We start from the raw sequence: 17,988 nt of genomic DNA on the forward strand, positions 1-17,988 counted from the left end.
CTTTTTAAATTTCTTCCTTCAACGGGGACGCGACCTTTTTCTTGTCGTGGAGCTGGCGGCCTCCAACTGGAATCGATCAGAGAGCTCCGGTCGCAGAGCCTGTGGACTTACAATCACGGAGCTGGCTGACTTCGGAGGCTGTGGTGGCGCTGCGCCCGCGGGCCCGGTGGATGGTAACATCGGGAGCTCGCAAGTCCCTGGTTGGAGACCGATTTTCGGGAGCTCCCACAACGGCAGCTTTGTTCGCCCCGAATCCCGGGGTTTGAATCAGCCCGTCGCAGGGCCTTTCATCGCCCGGCGCAGCTTAATCGGCTGCGGGAACTACCATCGCCCGCCAAGGGCTTCAACATCAAGAGCCTCGATCACCTCAACACGGCAGTTTGACTGCCTGACCGCGAGAAAAAGCAGGGAAGAGATAACACTTTTTGCCTTCCAACACAGTGAGGTGTCTGGAGATTCACTGTGATGGATGTTTGTGATAAACTGTGTTGATTGTGTGTTTTATTTTTTTGCTGTCATGACCTTTTGTTTGAATGACAATAAAGGAAATTCTATTCTAAATAAAGAATTGCAACCTTTTGATTGGAGACACGGTCTTCACCAAAGATAAATAAAGAATTGCAAACCCTTAATACAAAGAATGGGCTTCTCAACCTCTTGATAGGAAGAATGAGCTTCACACAAAAAATAACGAAGATTTGCAATCTCATGAATGAGCTTCACAAAAGAATAAGATGCATGAGTTATATGTGTATGGGTTTTCACAGCCTGTGTTGTGCTCGGGGTCGCGCAGCTGCAGAGGCCCCAGTGGGCGGGACGGGACGGGACGGGACGCGGGCCCGCGCCTCAGGTACCGAGATAGCGGCCACCAAAGGGCGGCCACGGTGTAAAGGAGGGGGAGAGGACACTTCACCATCACCATCATGTCGGAGCGACAGGGCGTCAAGGGCTGCAGTGGCGCCGCCGCAGCCGAGGAGCGGGGGGAGGAGGAGGAGGAGGAAGATGCGGCGGCGGCGGCGGCGGCTGCCGGTGCCAGGGCCGGCCGCGACCTAAAGGAGTGGCTGCGGGAGCAGTTCTGCGACGGGGCGGCGGAGGACGGCACGGTGGACACCCGGCTGCACGACGCCACCTACGTGGGGGACCTGGCCACCGTCGCCGCCCTGCTGAAGGAGGACCACTTCAGGAGGTGAAGGACGCCCGGCTCCTCTCCCCCTTCCCGGACACGGCCCTCCGGACCCCACCCAGATACCCATCCACATAATCCCCCCTCCCCACAGATCCCCCGCCCCTCAGATCCCCCTCCTCCCTTCCCCACCCGTCAGATACCTCTCCACCTACACCCCCGCTGCCCACAGATCCCCCCCTCCCCTCCATTTGGAATATTTTGGAGGACCAAGAACCCTCCCTTCAGATCCCCCCCCGCCCCTCAGATCCCCTCTCCTCAGATCACTCCCACTCCTCAGATGCTCCTTCCCATTCAGATCCCCTCCCCACAGAGCCCCCTCCTCTTCTCAGATCCCATCCCCTCCTCCCAGAACCCTGTCTCTCAGCCTTTCTCCCGAGGATCCTGCTCTCCTGGACCCCGCCCACCTCAGCCCAGACCCCGCCAGTGCAGCTTCAGCCTTCGCCTTCCAACTGACGCAGTGCTCTACTTTCGAACGAGAACAAGGGTGCATCTTTGTAACCACGTTCTCTCTTACCACAAGCCTTGCACAGATTTATTTTTGCTCTCTTGCAGAATTCTATGTATAATTTATTTTTGTGTCTGTCTCCATGTGCCAGTGATGCTGCTGCAAGCAAGATTTTATTATCCCTTGTACCTCACTGTCCTTGTATATGAAAATAAACTTGACTTCTCTCCCTACCACCCAGCTTGTGTTATAATAATTTAAGTGTGGACCAGAGTGACCAGTCTCGTGCTTCTTCTTCTACTTCTTCTACTTCTTCTTTGGAGTTTTACGGCAGCCGGCATCCGCAATGTTGCATTGCTGCCACCTTCTGGCTTCATTCCACAGTACTCGTGTCTTTACATTATATCCTTTTTATAAGGCCAGAGGCCCTCAAGAAATCAAACAATAACTTTATTCCTTTTCCTTTCTCTTCACACTCTAGAATGTTCTTTACTGATATTTCTGTCAATCCAATTTTCCTCATTTCAATGATCATAACTCCTATTTCTGTCTCATATCTCCTACATGCAATTAGGGCATGCTGAACTGTTTCTGGCTGATGGCATTCCTCACACAGCCCAGTAGGGTGTTTTCCCAATATTTTTAATGTGCTGTTCAGGTGAGTGTGTCCTATCCTCAATCTTGTTAATACTACCTGTTCCCCCCTCTTCTTGCTGTAATGCCCACTCTGTTTTGTTGCGAATAGAGGTGTCTCCCCTTTGTCTCCTGTTCCCAGTATTGTTGCCATTCCTGATTTAGTCTCATTATTCACCATCCATTGGGGAATTTAATACCCTGTAGACTCATGTTCAATTAAGGTGAATGACTGGGCCAGGGTTGATATGAACCTTTGGATGTGTAACATTGGAAAGGACCATCTCACTTCCCCCAGCCCCCCCCCCCTTTTCTCTCCCCTCCCCCTTGCTTGATTCATGTTCAAATGCCTTACTCTAATCAGAATGTATTACAATTCACATATCAGGATGTTTAAAATGCATTTTGAGTTACAATTCTTGGAACTTAACGATTACTTGAATGCCTTCGTTAATAGGATGCTCTTGAGAAATTGATGGTGGGACATCTTTTTGAAGCGTTGTTGCGCTTTTGGTGAAAATACAACCACAGGGTTTTGTAATGGGTGTTTAAGAATTTTGACGAACAATGTGGGAACAAAGGTTTACAACTTTGCAGCTCTTACTTTTCATGGTCTTCTAGGTGATAGTCATGATTTTGGGCGAAGCAGTCAGGTTACTTCAGTGAATATTGTATGGTTGTCCTCATGATGTAACGATGGAGCAGGTGAATATTTAGGAATGTGGGCATGGTGTCCATATAGTCCTAAATTGGGTACGTTCACAGTGATAAGTGCAAAGTAATATTCATTACGTCACCATCGTTTCTTCATTTTTAATATGCCAAAGATCAATTCCATAAGCAGGGTTTCACTCCCATCTAGGGAGATTGTCTGGGATTATATATAGATATCTTTGTTGCTATATTCAACAAGTGATTTGTTTGTGTTCTCCTCCATTGTTGGAGAACAAATGCGCTCAAGAATGTGATATAACATTTTAAACTGGAAAAATCATAAAAAATAGATTCTGCCTGCACAGAGGCTTCTGGGCTTGCTGAGTACACACAGCACTTGGTTTGAGATTTCCAGCACCTGTAGTATTTTACCATTAATTATTACTTGGCACAGAGATAGGCAGAGTAGAGGTGAAAATGTGGCTGATGAAGTGGGCTAGAAGGGTCAAGGGATATGGGGCGTAGTCAGGAACAGATTACTATATTTGGATGATCAGCCATGGTCATATTACAATAAATGGTGGAATTGGCTCAAAAGTGCTCAATGGCTTACTCCTATTCTTATTTTCTGCTAGTATCCTGTGAAAGAGAAATGTAGAAAATAGCAGGAGTTAGAAGTAGGAATATAAGGAGAAAGTCAAACTGAACTGGGTTGAACAGGAACCCAGCAGGAAAACTAAATAGTATACACCACATAACTTTAAAATGAGGAGATGGGAATGACAAAGTGGATTGTTAAAGGTACTACCCCGGAAATCTTAACAAATGGAGATGGAAAGAAGAAATGAGCAGAAGGACATATAGGGTATGTGGCCAGATAAACATTCATTCTAGAAAGTAGATGTTAAATGAATTAAAGATGTGAATTCCACTTGGAGGGCATGACATGATGGTTGGTAGAGGGGATGGGGGGAAAAAGGATTTTGTAGTATGGAGGAGTAGGCTTGGTTCTAAAGAATGGAATCATTTCACTAATGAAAGGTGTAAAAAGAGACGAGGAGGCGATTACTTTATTGGTTGAACTAAAGAATAGAAAGGATCGACGATTTCAGTGATTTTTCATTTTTAGGCAAGAGAATAGGCATACACTGCCCTCCATTATGTTTGGGACAAAGACCCGTCATTTATTTATTTGCAATAGAAAAAACTCACATGTGGTTAAAGTGCACATTGTCAGATTTTATTCAAGGGTATTTTTATACATTTTGTAGAAATTACAGCTGTGTTTATACATAGTCCCCCCCCCATTTCAGGGCACCATAATGTTTGGGACACATGGCTTCACAGGCATTTGTAATTGCTCAGGTGTGTTTAAATGCCTCATTGATGCAGATATAAGAGAGCTCTCAGCACCTAGTCTTTCCTCCAGTCTTTCCATCACCATTGGAAAAGTTTATTGCTGTTTATCAATATGAGGACGAAAGTTGTGTCAATGAAAGTCAAAGAAGCCATTATGAGACTGAGAAACAATAATAAAACTGTTAGAGACATCAGCCAAACCTTAGGCTTACCAAAATCAACTGTTTGGAACATCATTAAGAAGAAAGAGAACACTGGTGAGCTTACTAATCGCAAAGAGACTGGCAGGCCAAGTAAGACCTCCACAGCTGATGACAGAAGAATTCTCTCTATAATAAAGAAAAATTATCAAACACCTGTCCGACAGATCAGAAACAGTCTTCAGGTGTGGATTTATCAATGACAACTGTCCGCAGAAGACTTCATGAACAGAAATACAGAGGCTACGCTGCAAGATGCAAACCACTGGTTAGTCGGAATAATAGGATGGCCAGGTTAAAGTTTGCCAAGAAGTACTTAAAAGAGCAACCACAGTTCTGGAAAACGTCTTGTGGACAGATGAGATGAAGATTAACATATCAGAGTGATGGCAAGAGCAAAGTATGGAGGAGGGAAGAAACTGCCCAAGATCCAAAGCATACCACCTCATCTGTGAAACACAGTGGTGGGGTTGTTATGGCCTGGGCATGTATGGCTGCTGAAGGTACTGGCTCACTTATCTTCATTGATGATACAACTGCTGATGGTAGAAGCATAATGTATTCTGAAGTGTATAGACACCCTATCTGCTCAAGTTCAAACAAATGCCTCAAAACCCATTAGCTGGTGGTTCATTCTACAGCAAGACAATGATCCCAAACATATTGCTAAAGGAACAAATTAGTTTTTCAAAGCTAAAAAATGGTCAATTCTTGAGTGTGCAAATCAATCACCCGATCTGAACCCAATTGAGCATAATTCAAATTTCACTGTAGCTTAATTGGTTAAGTGACAATAAATGCAAACTTGGAACTTGAACTTTTATATGCTGAAGAGAAAACTGAAGGGGACTAGCCCCCAAATCAAGCATAAGCTAAAGATAACTGCAATAAAGTCTGGCAGTGCATCACCAGAGAAGACGCCCAGCAACTGGTGATGTCCATGAATCGCAGACTTCAAGCAGTCATTGCATGTAAAGGATATGCAACAAAATACTAAACATGACTACTTTCATTTACATTACATTGCTATGTCCCAAACATTACGGTGCCCTGAAATGGGACTATGTATAAACACTGCTGTAATTTCTACATAGTGAAACCAAAATGTATAAAAATGTCCTTTATTAAAATCTGACAATGTGTACCTTAACCACATGTGATTTTTTTTTTTTCCTATTACAAATCTCAAATTGTGGAGAATGGAGGCAAATAAATAAATGATGGGTCTGTGTCCCAAACATTATGGAGGGCACTGTATTTTCTAAATGATCGTCAAATTATCAAATCTAATACAGTGTTTCAAATGGAGAAACTTGAAATGGTTACTAAGCTTCTAACTCGGGATAACACAGTGACAGGGATAACACAGTGACATGACACTAAGATGGCCCATGGGAAACTGTATCCATCTGTTAATGGGTAAAGCTCTGGTAGATCAGCAGGAGGTGTTTATAAATAATGTGATGCAGAGCCAGTTTATACCCCTCAGGGCCAATAGCTCTACTTGCCAAAAGAATCATTTATGGATGATCAAAGAAATAAGGAACAACATTAAACCTAAGAGAAAAAGCATGCATAAAAGTAAATACGAACTTCAATCCTGATGAATTGCAGAACCAACTAAAGTTAACAAGCAGTAACAGCAACATAAAGAGAGAATTAAGATAACTTAAAAGAGATATGTAAATCAACACATTGGAAAAGAGCTGGTAGTCAGATGTCATGCAAGTCCATGGAAATTGATAATGATATTATAAGTAAAAAAAGAAAAATGGTGAAGAATGGAGTGGAGAATGTGCCCAGATTCACTTGACAAGCATGTCTTCCTGCTCTGCATTTCATAGTTCCTACATTATATTGTCTGTATTCTGTTATCTATATTCTCATTCTCAAACTGCACCAATTCATTGCTTCTCACCGTCCCATTATATACACCCTTTTCCCACTCTCCACCCCTTTAGCTTAACAAGCTTATTTTTCTCCTTTGCTGTTCTGACTGAGGGTCTTTGGCCTGACACATTAATCGTCAGTCCACAGATGTAGCTTTTGCATTTTCTGTCTTGTGTTAGAGTTCTGGCAGCTGTGATTTTTTAAATTTGAGTCTGAAATTGTGGTGATTTGTAGAGATGTTTTCCATATACAACTATTCTTTGAGTAGTGACTCTTCTTGCTAAATTAATGCAAAGATTCCTTGTTGTTTTGGTTTTCAAGGTTTTCAAGTGCAAGGGTTGTAATTTGGAGATTTGCACATCATGTCCAGAGGAGTATTAATTCTTGTTCAATCCATTCCTGTGCGTGCGTGCGTGTTTGGTGGTTTATCTGAATGACATTGAAGGTAAAGTGAAATGGAGTGAATTGTTCATGGAAGCTCTTTTATGCTTCAGGAGAATCAACGAGAAGTCGGTCTGGTGTTGTGGCTGGCTGCCGTGCACTCCCCTGCGCATTGCTGCCACTGCGGGCCACGCTGACTGCGCGGATTACTTGCTCAAGCAAGGAGCTGAGGTGGACTTGGTTGATGTCAAGGGACAGACTGCGCTGTACGTGGCTGTTCTGAATGGCCATTTGGAATGTACCCGCATCCTCGTAAAGGCAGGTGCTGACCCGAATGGAAGTTGCCACCACCGCAGCAAGCCTGTGTATCATGCCTCCCGTGTGGGCAGAGCGGACATCCTCAAAGAACTAATCAAGTAAGTTTGATGGGGTGGGGTTAAGACCTATTCACTATCCACTAAAAGACCTATTCCTGAGGCAAACCCCAAAATTTAAGATACAGATTTGTCCATTTTAAAAACAAAACTGAGCAAAAGATTACATTCCTTGAGGGATAGAATTGGTAAACAGGGAATGCCAAACTTGGTAGAGGGATACAGTATGGAAAATGGCTCTTCAGCCCACTGAGTCTGTGCTGACTAATCACCCATTTACACTAATCCTATATTAATCCCATATTCTCATCTACTCTCCCAGATTATATTGCTCACTTACACAATGAGGGCGATTTACAGCAGTCAATTAGCTGCATCTAGTGTAACAGCGTTACAGTTACAGAGAAAGTGCTGTAAAGTGACCAAATAACTATCCCCACAAGATATAGAATAGCAATGTTACAAAATTTTGAGATTTTAAAAATCAAGTCTGCAATTTATCCCATCAGATAAAGTACAAAAATAAGTTTAATTTGACACCTAATTCACTTTCATATCTTCAGTATTAAAAATGTTATGGCCATTTTCATACTCGGAAATTAGCATCTTGTTCCCTATTGATTTTCCATTGACTTAACACAAAAGCTGTGATCGGGGACAGTGAAATGGCCATAACTTTATTAAAAATTAAGAGAACTGAAAGAAAATTTCAGTTATTATAGATTGAAGCATTCTGAAACAAATACTAAACAATCTTACTTGGATGACCTGAAATTAAAGTATATAATTAGTTAGTTACCCAATTGTAGCTAATTCCAAACTTCAATTACTAGATCTAAACATCTATCCATTTCTTAAGAAAAGATTAACATTTTTAAATAGCCTAAGTGTCCAAATAACATTCACACACGAATTCACAATAAAACATGATTTTTAAATCTCATTTTCATTAATTTATAGGCCAAATGGAAGGGATTTAGTGTTCAATTGCTGTAAATTAATGGTCATTTAAATCAGCTTGCAAGTGGGATCGTGTGGAACGCGCTGGTTTGGAATGTTCCCATTGCGGTGAATTTGTACCCCATATGCCCAGAAAAATACTGCAGGATTGAATGGGCCCCCAAATTAGCTACTTGCAACATAAAATTTTGTATAAAGGGATCTTAAGAAGCGATTTTTAATGTAAAAATAAACAGCCTACCTTGCCTTGTCGCCTACATGAGATCCGTCCCGTTGGCGGCGGTTGCGGGTTTAGAGGATGATTTTTAACTTACAATAACAATTAAATAAACCAATTTAGTTTAAAAATACCTGCAGCGAACTAATGTCGCAGCGATTTTTCGTCAGCAACTAGGTAGGCTGAACAACCTCGATTTGAATACCCTAGAGAAAATCGCGTTTTAAACCCGCCCCCCTCAAAGGCGCCAGAATCGCGCACACGGGCAGCAACAGATCTGCAGCGCCGCTGAAGGTAGGTTTTGCAACATACCTATATAGAAGCATCGTGCAACAATACTTTGTGAGAAGCAGTGAATTGTTTTTTTTATGGAAGTCACTGACAGTCTTGTAACCCTGTTTATTCTCTTCTTTCAGATATGGTGCTAATGTTGATGTTGATCATCATTTAGCCAGTCGCGTCTCAGCACCTGCTGCTCGAAGATTTACATCACTAGGAGTGTGCCCACTCTATATCAGTTCTGCCTATCATCATCTCCAGTGTTTCAAGTTGTTACTGAAAGCCGGAGCTAATCCCAATTATAACTACTGGGGACAGGTGGATGTTAAGGCCTTTCCCAGGGCTTCGCCCACCTGCATTCTGGATGCGGTCCTGCGGCATGGATGTGATGTACAATTTGTAAAATTTTTGATCGACTTTGGTGCTAACCTCAACCTGGTTAACTGGGAGGGCTTGGATGCTGAAACAATGGGCCGCATGAAGGTGAAGGAGGAGGCCTTGCAGTTCTTCAGAGCAGCAAAAGGTAACCTGAATTACATCTTGGTTGTAATTCCTGATTTGGCAGCGTTTCTGATTTATTATTATTAACGTAATTGCAGATTAGGATACCTTGGAATACCGAAGGCATGTTGGCCTTCATTGCGAGAGGATTTGAGTTTCAGAACATGGAGGACCTACTGCAGTTGTACAGGGCCCTGGATGATACCGCACCTGGAGTATTGTGTGCAATTTTGGTCTCCTAATTTGAGGAAGGACATTATTGCTATTGAGGGAGTGCAGCACAGGTTCACCAGGTTAATTCCCGGGGGAGTCCAGAACCAGAGGTCACAGTTTAAGAATAAGAAAGTTGTGAATCTGTGGAATCCTCTGCCACAGAAGGCGGTGGAGGCCAATTTACCTGATGTTTTCAAGAGAGAGTTAGATTAAGCTCTTGGGGCTAAAGGAATCAAGGGATTTGGGGAAAAAGCAGGAACGGGGTACTGATTTTAGATGATCAGCCATGATCATATTGAATGGCAGTGCTGGCTCGAAGGTCCGAATGGCCTACTACTGCACCTATTTTTCTTTGTGTCTATGTTTCTATGCAGACACAAAGTCTGATGTGAATGAAAGCTTATTATCATACGTATACATTATTCCTATTTTTTCCCAAATTAACAGTTCTACACTGATTTAAATATCTGGTGTATTTGAGAGCTTATTATATTACTAGAATAATAGTGCTGCAATTTTTCTTCCAAGTAAGATAGATGTTGAAATAAATTGGGTAATTCTTATTTCCTATTTGAATCCTGAAAGGGCCTGTGGATTGATCCAATTCCATCCCCTCAAGAGCCAACCTAGGCGGATGTACAGTGCTGAGAGAGTGCTGCACTGTTGAAGTTGATTCCTTGGAGTCAAGATTCTGTCTGGTCTCTTGGATGTAAAACATACCACCTTATAATTTGAAGAATGCTGTCTTTTTGGCCAACATATATCCTTCAACCAGTATCCTGGAAGGAGCAGATAATCTGGCCATTAATCACATTGGTGTTTGAGGGATTGTGCTGTGCACAGAATTGTCAATTTTTTCTGACATTATACCAATGATGAAGTTCTTTATTGGCTGTAAAGTGTTTTGAGAACCTTGCAAAACAAAAAGCTCAATTTAAATGTAAGTTCAGTCTCTCTAAACAGATGTGAATTCAACTACTTCTAATTGTCAGGCTGTTCCCCGTGACAGTCCAGCTGAATGAAATCCATACACAGGGCACAGCATCCAAGATTGATACTGCCTTGAAAGCAGGTTGTGCAGATGCATAATTTTGGGTCTTCCAGATGAAACCACCTCTCTGAGGACAATGCATCTTCTACAGCTGGCTCTGTTGTTTCAAAGTGCCAGCATTGACATCCTCCCTTTTCTCTGGATTTTAATGTGCCATTGATTTCCCACTGTGGAGGCTCAAATGCTGATTAACACCATCAATTAATCATTTGATGTGGTATTATACTTCACCAATCTCGATTGATAATCTCTTTAAGTGATGTGCTATCTGCCTGGAGTTCTCATCCGTCACCAAATGTGTGGTTTCACTCTGGGGCACAATGGAGATCTCTCATTCTCTTCAGAGGAGCTGCTTGAATAACTAGAATCAAGAGGTTCAAGTAGAACAAAATTACCAGTGCAGCAGTTAGACTACATTAAAACTAAAGCAGCTGGAAATACTCAACCAGCAAGGCAACATTTATGGAAATAAACAGATTTAATGTGTCAGGATAGTGACCCCTCAAGTTGTATGTAAACACAAACTGATGACTTTTTGTCAAATCATTCGCTAAAGTTAAAAGAAAAATTGAAAATGTAAATGGGGGGAGAGGGAACAAAGAAATGATGAAAATGACACCTCCCAGCAAAGGATGAGGTGCTGCATTAATAGTGTGGTTAGTGGAGGGAATTAATTTGTAAAGATAGACTGTTACAGTGGATAAAATAATGAGAGCTGATTTGGTTCTAGTTATGGAATTATGTTTTTTTTTTAACATTGGTCCCTTCCCTTCCCTTTTGGCAATCTGTTTGTGGCTTCAGACTGATGAGCTCCAGCCTTGCACAGGTTTCCTGCAGTCACTATGGTCACCCTACACACAAGATACTTGATCTAACAACCCTGCACACAGGATGTTTGATTTCCAAGTCCAGCTGTTCCAATTAATTGACCCACAGGGACAGAAAGATGGGATCCAGTGATTATAAAATGTGTTAAATTGTTTCTCTAAGAAGTTTCATCACGTGCCCACTCTGAAAACAATTGCATCAGAGGTGGATCTCATATCTGTCTTGGTCTCAGTCAAACATTTACGTAAAATAAATGGCGACAGTACAGATGCTGGAATCTGGAGCAAAAAACAAATTGCTGGAAGAACCAAGTGAGTTTAGTAGCATCTTGGTTGGATGGGGAAGGAATTATCAACTTTTGGGTCAAATCCTGCATTAGGTCTTGAGTGGAGCGGGTAGATAACAGCTATAAAGAGGAGGGGAGAGGGTGAAACGAGGGCCAGCCAGCAATAGGTGGACTGAGGAGGGTGAAAGATGATGGGAGAGGTAGGATGTTGGGCGACAGATGCAACTGGTGATAGGTACAATACAATACAATACAATACAATTTATTTGTCATTTGAACTCCATTGAGGTTCAAACGAAATGTTGTTTCTGCAGTCATACACACAAAAAAGAACCAAGACACAACACAATTTACACAAACATCCATCACAGAGCATCTCCTCCTCGCTGTGATGGAAGGCAAAGACTTATCTGTGGAAGCAGACTCGGGGAAATAAAATCAGACATAAAAGATGACAATAAAGTAGGTGGTACCATAGATAACAAAGATGATTATCAAAAATTACAGCAGGATCTTGATCATTTGGGCTAGTGGGCTGAGGAATGGTTAAATACTTTAATGCAGATGAGTGCAAGATGTTGGATTTTGGGAAGTCAAACCAGGGCAGGTCCTATACAGGGGCCATGGGGAGTGCTGTAGAGCAGAGGGATCCAGCAGGTAGTTCATTGAATGAGGTGTCACAGAATGAGGTGTCATAGGGTGGTTTAGAAGGCTTTCAGTACGTTGGGATGTTATGTTACAGTTGTATAATACGTTGGTGAAGATTTGAAGTATTGCGTTCAGTTTTGGTCACCCTGCTATAGGACGTATGTTGTTCAGCTGGAAAGAGTGCATGGAAGATTTACGAGGATGGAATTGAGGAACTGAGTTATAGGGAGAGGTTGGCAGGTTAGGACTATATTCCTTGGAGTGCTGGAGGATGAGAAATTATAGAGGTGTGTAAGACCATGAGGGGAATAAATTTGGCGAATGCACAGAGTCTTTTAACCAGAGTTAGGGAATCAGAGGCTTAACATTTGTTGGTTAAAATGTTCATTAAAAGGATATTATTTTCTGAACAGGTACTCCTAGGACATTGACCTCTTCCTGCCGCGTAGTCATTCGCAGAGCCCTGGGGAAGTTTCGTCTTGATCTGATCCAAACACTGCCTATACCAGACACGGTCAAAATCTTCCTGTTACATGAAGACACCTGAATGAGGATCACATCTTGCTGCTCTGCAGGATTTCTGTTGGATTGAAACTTCACTGTGCTAATCTGGGGCAGCACTATCACAGGAAATTCTGGTTTCTGCCTCACTAATATGATGTAATGTATCTTTGAGAGCGATGTTTTGCTTTCCTGTTCTTTATTCTCCATGTAATAGTTCAAATGATTTGTCCTGTTATGATTCATGGAATTCTGCATTCATGGCATTTGTAAAAAGAACAAACAATTCACAAAGAAATGGCCATGTCCTCAATCAACAACAATGTCGGCATAAAACAAGCCTGGAATAATATCCAGTATCTCTTGGCGAATTTAAGGCATCAATCAATCTTCGTAACATTAGGTAGGTTAATCAAACTAGTCGCTGAAATCCTCATTGAATTCCTACCTTTTTTCTTGTTGATAACAAAAAGGATATTTTGGAATTTTCCGTGAGTACATACCTGGTGGAATAAGCAGAGTGATTTCACTTGTGATAAGCAGAGGCATTAGCTGTAACGTTACCTATAGAAACATAGAGACATAGAAAATAGGTGCAGGAGTAGGCCATTCAGCCCTTCGAGCCTGCACCGCCATTCAATATGATCATGGCTGATCATCCAACTCAGTATCCCATCCCTGCCTTCTCTCCATATCTTTTATCTGTTCTACATTGGGATGAATCCCAATTCATTTTACATGAACTTCCAAAAGATTGAAAATGGTGTAGGTATAATTAATTAAACTAATGGAACAATGTACGGTTTCCTCTGAAATGTTTTACAAAAGCACTGTTAGAAGTGGGGCAACATATTGCTTACTCCCTGATGACTTTGGTTTGAGCTGAGCAACAGCAATTGGATAAAACTCTTGTTCTGTCAGGTCAAATACAGCAAGTTATCATCTTTTTTTATTATTGTGTATTCACAGGAAGTGACTATTATTGGTAAGGCTAGTATTTATCTGCTTGCATGGTTTGGGAGTTGAATGTAACCTTTGTTCCATCTTGAAGAAATCTGCAGTTTGTGTTGAAGTTTTGACAATTTTTCTTATAGCATGTTGGCCGACTTGGTTGTACTCACTAGACACAGTACATAATGAATGCTTCTTCCAAGTCATGGCATAGCTGGTCCACCAAATTAATTGTTCAGCTACTTGTCACAAATGATGCAGAAATTAGGAATCAGTGTTTGTTTTTGTTAGGTATGCACATGGCAATGAGATGCTTTGGGTATTAGGTGCCACAGTAGATTTATCCATTAGATGTAATGATGGACACATAGTTATGATGATTTGTTGATATGCTCTTGCTAAAAGTACTGAGCATGGCTATCTACCTTGAGTTATTGTCACACATTAGTTCTTTTTTAGCTTAACCTGTGATTTATACCTCTTAATGCTCTCTGGTTTATTCATTTACCACTGTAGTAATTCCTCGATTTACAAAGGGTTCTGGAAAATGTTTCATTAAATTAATAAGAAAAACCTTTTGGATTTTCAAAATTTTGCTTGAAGATACACATTTGGGTTGTGTTACAGAACTTACAATTAAAACAATCTACAATGATTGGAAATAAAATATAATTTAACGTGTAAGATAATGACAAATAATGTCCCTTTTTAGGTTGAAGTTGAAGTGGTAGCTCTGATTGTTGGAATGGTGGAAGGGAGGTGAGAAGTTGAGGTGTTACTGGTGTTCATTTGCTGCTGCTGGTGAATCTGGGTTCAGTAGACATTGTGACATTGATGCAAGGATTATTTTGCGTGACTTTTCCTGGCTGGTTGAAGAACAAGGCTTTAAGGAGTTTTCAGTAAAAATCTGGTTGGCTATCCTTTCTCACCAGATAAAGTTCCTTACGGCAAATGGTGGGGGTGGTTTGTGTTGCTTGGCTTTTGTTCCTCTTGAGATCCCTGTTGCTTGAGCGCTAATATCTTATTTTTAGCTCTGCAGCATAAGATTCCATCGTTTGCCATGTCACATTGATCTACTTCAAATTGATTGCCAACTTGACAATATTTTCTCTGAGATTTTTCAGGTTTGTTAACCATTACTGTTGCCTAGGTTATATTTTCCCAAGAGATACTGTTGTAGTCTTTGGCTATCTTGATATTGTACCTCGTCCCAAATTTCCAGAATGGTTTGTTTGCCTTTGCAGTTCAACTCCAAAATGGGATACCTCATTACAGGCTACAGTTAACAAGCCTAGAAGGTAATAGTAACCACCTTTTGTAACAGCAGAGTGGTGTTAGGGATACTGTAACTATCTGGATGTTACCAGCCCTTTCCTGCTTATGCATTGCCAACAATGAACAAGGCTTTGCCTCACACAACAGGATTCAGTGAAGTGAGAGAGAAATGAAGTAATGTAATCTTGGAATAACAAGGTTTGTCTTTTTTTTTGTTGCATTGCTACATCACTAGAAGATTAGTTGCTGAATATTCCTCTAGAGCCCTCAGATTTTCTGCGTGATAGACTAAGGGAGACTAAAGTTCACAGTTGCCCTCAAGGAGACTGTAAGTCCAATGAGAAATGTCAGTGATCTTTCACTGTCATAAAGTCTGGAACATTTTTCTCGTGCCTTAAATGAACAGATGTGAGGACATTCTCTTCCAAAGGAGCCCTTTCTCATCCACATTAAATACTTGTTTAGGAGAGAGGACAGCATCCTCAATAATTAATGTTGGCTCCTTGGAATGATTTTCTACAAGCAGACGTTTAATTGTTTATTCATTTCTTACATCATTACATGTCTTTCCTTCATAACAGGCAATGCGCTTTCTGGATACAAAGTGGTATTTTGTCCAGGTTTTAAGGATTTTGATTGAATGACCAGTAAACATTCATCCTTTTTTCACTTCTATAACTTGGATTCGGCATGGTATTAAAGCAAATTTGTTGCTTAGAACAACTGCTGGATGTTTTGATGCCATCTTCAAGGTTGCACAAAATAAATTCCATTAAATCATTGCAATCTCTTTAGAGTGCATTACGGGCAAAGACTTTTGTATTATTTTCTACAGCAAACAGTAATTCCATAAATTAAAGACACATAACCCCCAAAGAGCAAATTATGTTATAGTGAAAATTTGTAAATTGAGTAATTGGTATACATCACAAGCACACTATCAACTAAATTTCATATTATCTCAACGCCATTACTGCCATAATGTACTTTTTTTCAGTATAAGGGTGTCAAACACCTCTTGTTCTTTTATGAACTATTTTTAACTTTCATTGTGTCATCATGTTATCTTAATGTGGGCTCTGTACAAGTCCATCTATATTAGAAATCTTTTTTTAAACTCTCCATAGTTTTTATGCTGTTTGACTCTGGGCATCTTCCTTATATGAGCTAAGATCTCGTTGCTCAATTATTCTCTTCGCATATTTAATATTGAATCAGCTGTAATTTGTGAAGCATGTTGTGGAATACAGGTTATACCTTAGGAACAATCAATTGAAGTAACTTCCAATATTAGTGTGTATTCTGTTCTAATTCCTGTGCCTTGCTTGGCACTAAGGATCAATTTCTTGAAGTCTCATCTCCAAAATATTTGCTGATCGTGGCATTTATCTCTTTGAAGTGGCAATTGGTATATCTTTATATAGGAGTATTGACTGCTGGTTGTCCCTGTATGTTGTAATACCAATTAGCTTGCTGGAATCCTTCAGTCCTTTATGGTAATGTCAAGTTTTTCAGTCTTTGTTTTGGCATTGTTTCTTCAGTATGGAAAAGATGCGTGAATGATGACATAATGTGAATTTTGGAGATTTGAATTTCTAGATGATGGCAGATGGGATTTGAGCATCAATTGTGTTAACTTTTCCAAACATTTTTTTTGTACAGCAGATTATCTAGGGTGTTGTGGTAAAGTGCAAAGGTTTTGTGGTTTTCTTTATCTTCTTGTCAAATTATGTGAGGGTATTTGGTGGTGATTCTCTCAATGTTATTTGGTTATAGATTTGAGAACTACCTTCATTCTTGATCTGATGAATGGCCATTCACTTTGCATTACTCAAAGTTTTGAACCAACTGCTGATTTTCTTCAGCCTATTCTCCTCTGTAACTTCAGACTATGCGATAACTTGACTTCCGAATACCTTTCCAAGTATCCAGGAAGTGGGACTTGGGCGGCACAGTGCAGAGGTATATTTTCTGCCTTACAGCCCCAGAGACCCGGATTCGATCCTGACTGCGGGTGCTGTCTGTAGGGAATTTGTACATTCTCCCAGTGACCATGTGGGATTTGTGTGTGACTTTTTACAATCTATATTTTTAGCTCCAATGCTGGCTTCAAACTGCACGCTTTTCCTCGTCACTTTTTCATCTCGTGTTCCTGAGGTTTGCCAGCATGTTTTCTTGAAATAGCTTTCAATCAATTCTTTGCTCAGGCTCTGCATTTTGAACTATACCTGTTGCAAAGGATGTTCTTACTTGGTATAAGTTTGTTTCCAAAGTGGGGAATTTCTTGCGATGAAAAATTGCACTTGACATTTCACATTTCATTGTTTTTTAGCCTGCTTATGCACAAGGTGGAATTTACAAATTAAATGCACTTGACTGCCCAGTCCTCTAATTCCTAGATTTCATTTGTACCCAAGAAACGCTCAGTTTCATCAGAAATATATGCAGCAGTCTTTATTATTGGCAGAATTCTGTGCTAAAGAATTTCAGAGATTTGCAACAGAAACAGAAAATGCTAGAAACACTCAGTAGGTCAGGAAACATTTGTGAAAAGAGAAACAGTTGATGCTTCAGGTTTGAGACCGATTGCCAGATTTATATTTTTCCTATTTTAATTGACAAATTCATCTATTCCCTTTTACTCTTGCTGCTTATTTCCTCACCATGTGGAGAGCATGAGAAGCAGATTTAGGATTGTATGATGTTGAGCACTAGTTGATGCCGCACACACTGGACTGTATGTATAGTTGGTAAAATTTGCTGCACAGGGATCATGTGGGGCTATGCTATAATGTAACGGGCAATTAAAATGGGTGGAGACTGACATGCATTTTAGCTGATGTTTTTTTGTGGAAAAGAGGGAAGTAAAATGCTAAATACTTTAAGTTTAGGGAATCACAGCGATGCAGCTGGTAGAGCCATGCCTCACTGCTCCAATAACCTAGTTAGTGTGTAATTTGCACATTCTTCCCGTGACTGCGTGGGCTTATACTGATTTTGCTCTGATTTCCTCTTACATTCAAAAATGCAGGTCGGTAGGTACATTTCTCCTAGTGTATAGGTATGTTAGAATCTGAGGATAGCTTGGGTAGTTGATGGGAATATAGGAGAATGACATGGGCTTGAATGGGATTTGTATAAAAATGGGTGGTTAGT

The 17,988-nt window shown here is 40.9% G+C and overlaps 1 protein-coding gene across 1 annotated transcript; it reads left to right on the forward strand.

The window, feature by feature from the left end:
• The first annotated feature begins 712 nt into the window (after window positions 1-712).
• Window positions 713-15,711, forward strand: asb1 (ankyrin repeat and SOCS box containing 1). Its single transcript, XM_033024521.1, has 4 exons — window positions 713-1,186; window positions 6,862-7,164; window positions 8,716-9,101; window positions 12,519-15,711. Exons 1-4 carry the CDS (start codon window positions 924-926, stop codon window positions 12,650-12,652), a joined length of 1,086 nt encoding a protein of 361 aa, XP_032880412.1. The 5' UTR covers window positions 713-923; the 3' UTR covers window positions 12,653-15,711.
• The last annotated feature ends 2,277 nt before the right edge of the window (window positions 15,712-17,988 follow it).

The sequence above is a fragment of the Amblyraja radiata genome, chromosome 7 (assembly GCF_010909765.2).
Source record: "Amblyraja radiata isolate CabotCenter1 chromosome 7, sAmbRad1.1.pri, whole genome shotgun sequence".
NCBI classification, from domain to species: Eukaryota; Metazoa; Chordata; class Chondrichthyes; order Rajiformes; family Rajidae; genus Amblyraja; species Amblyraja radiata.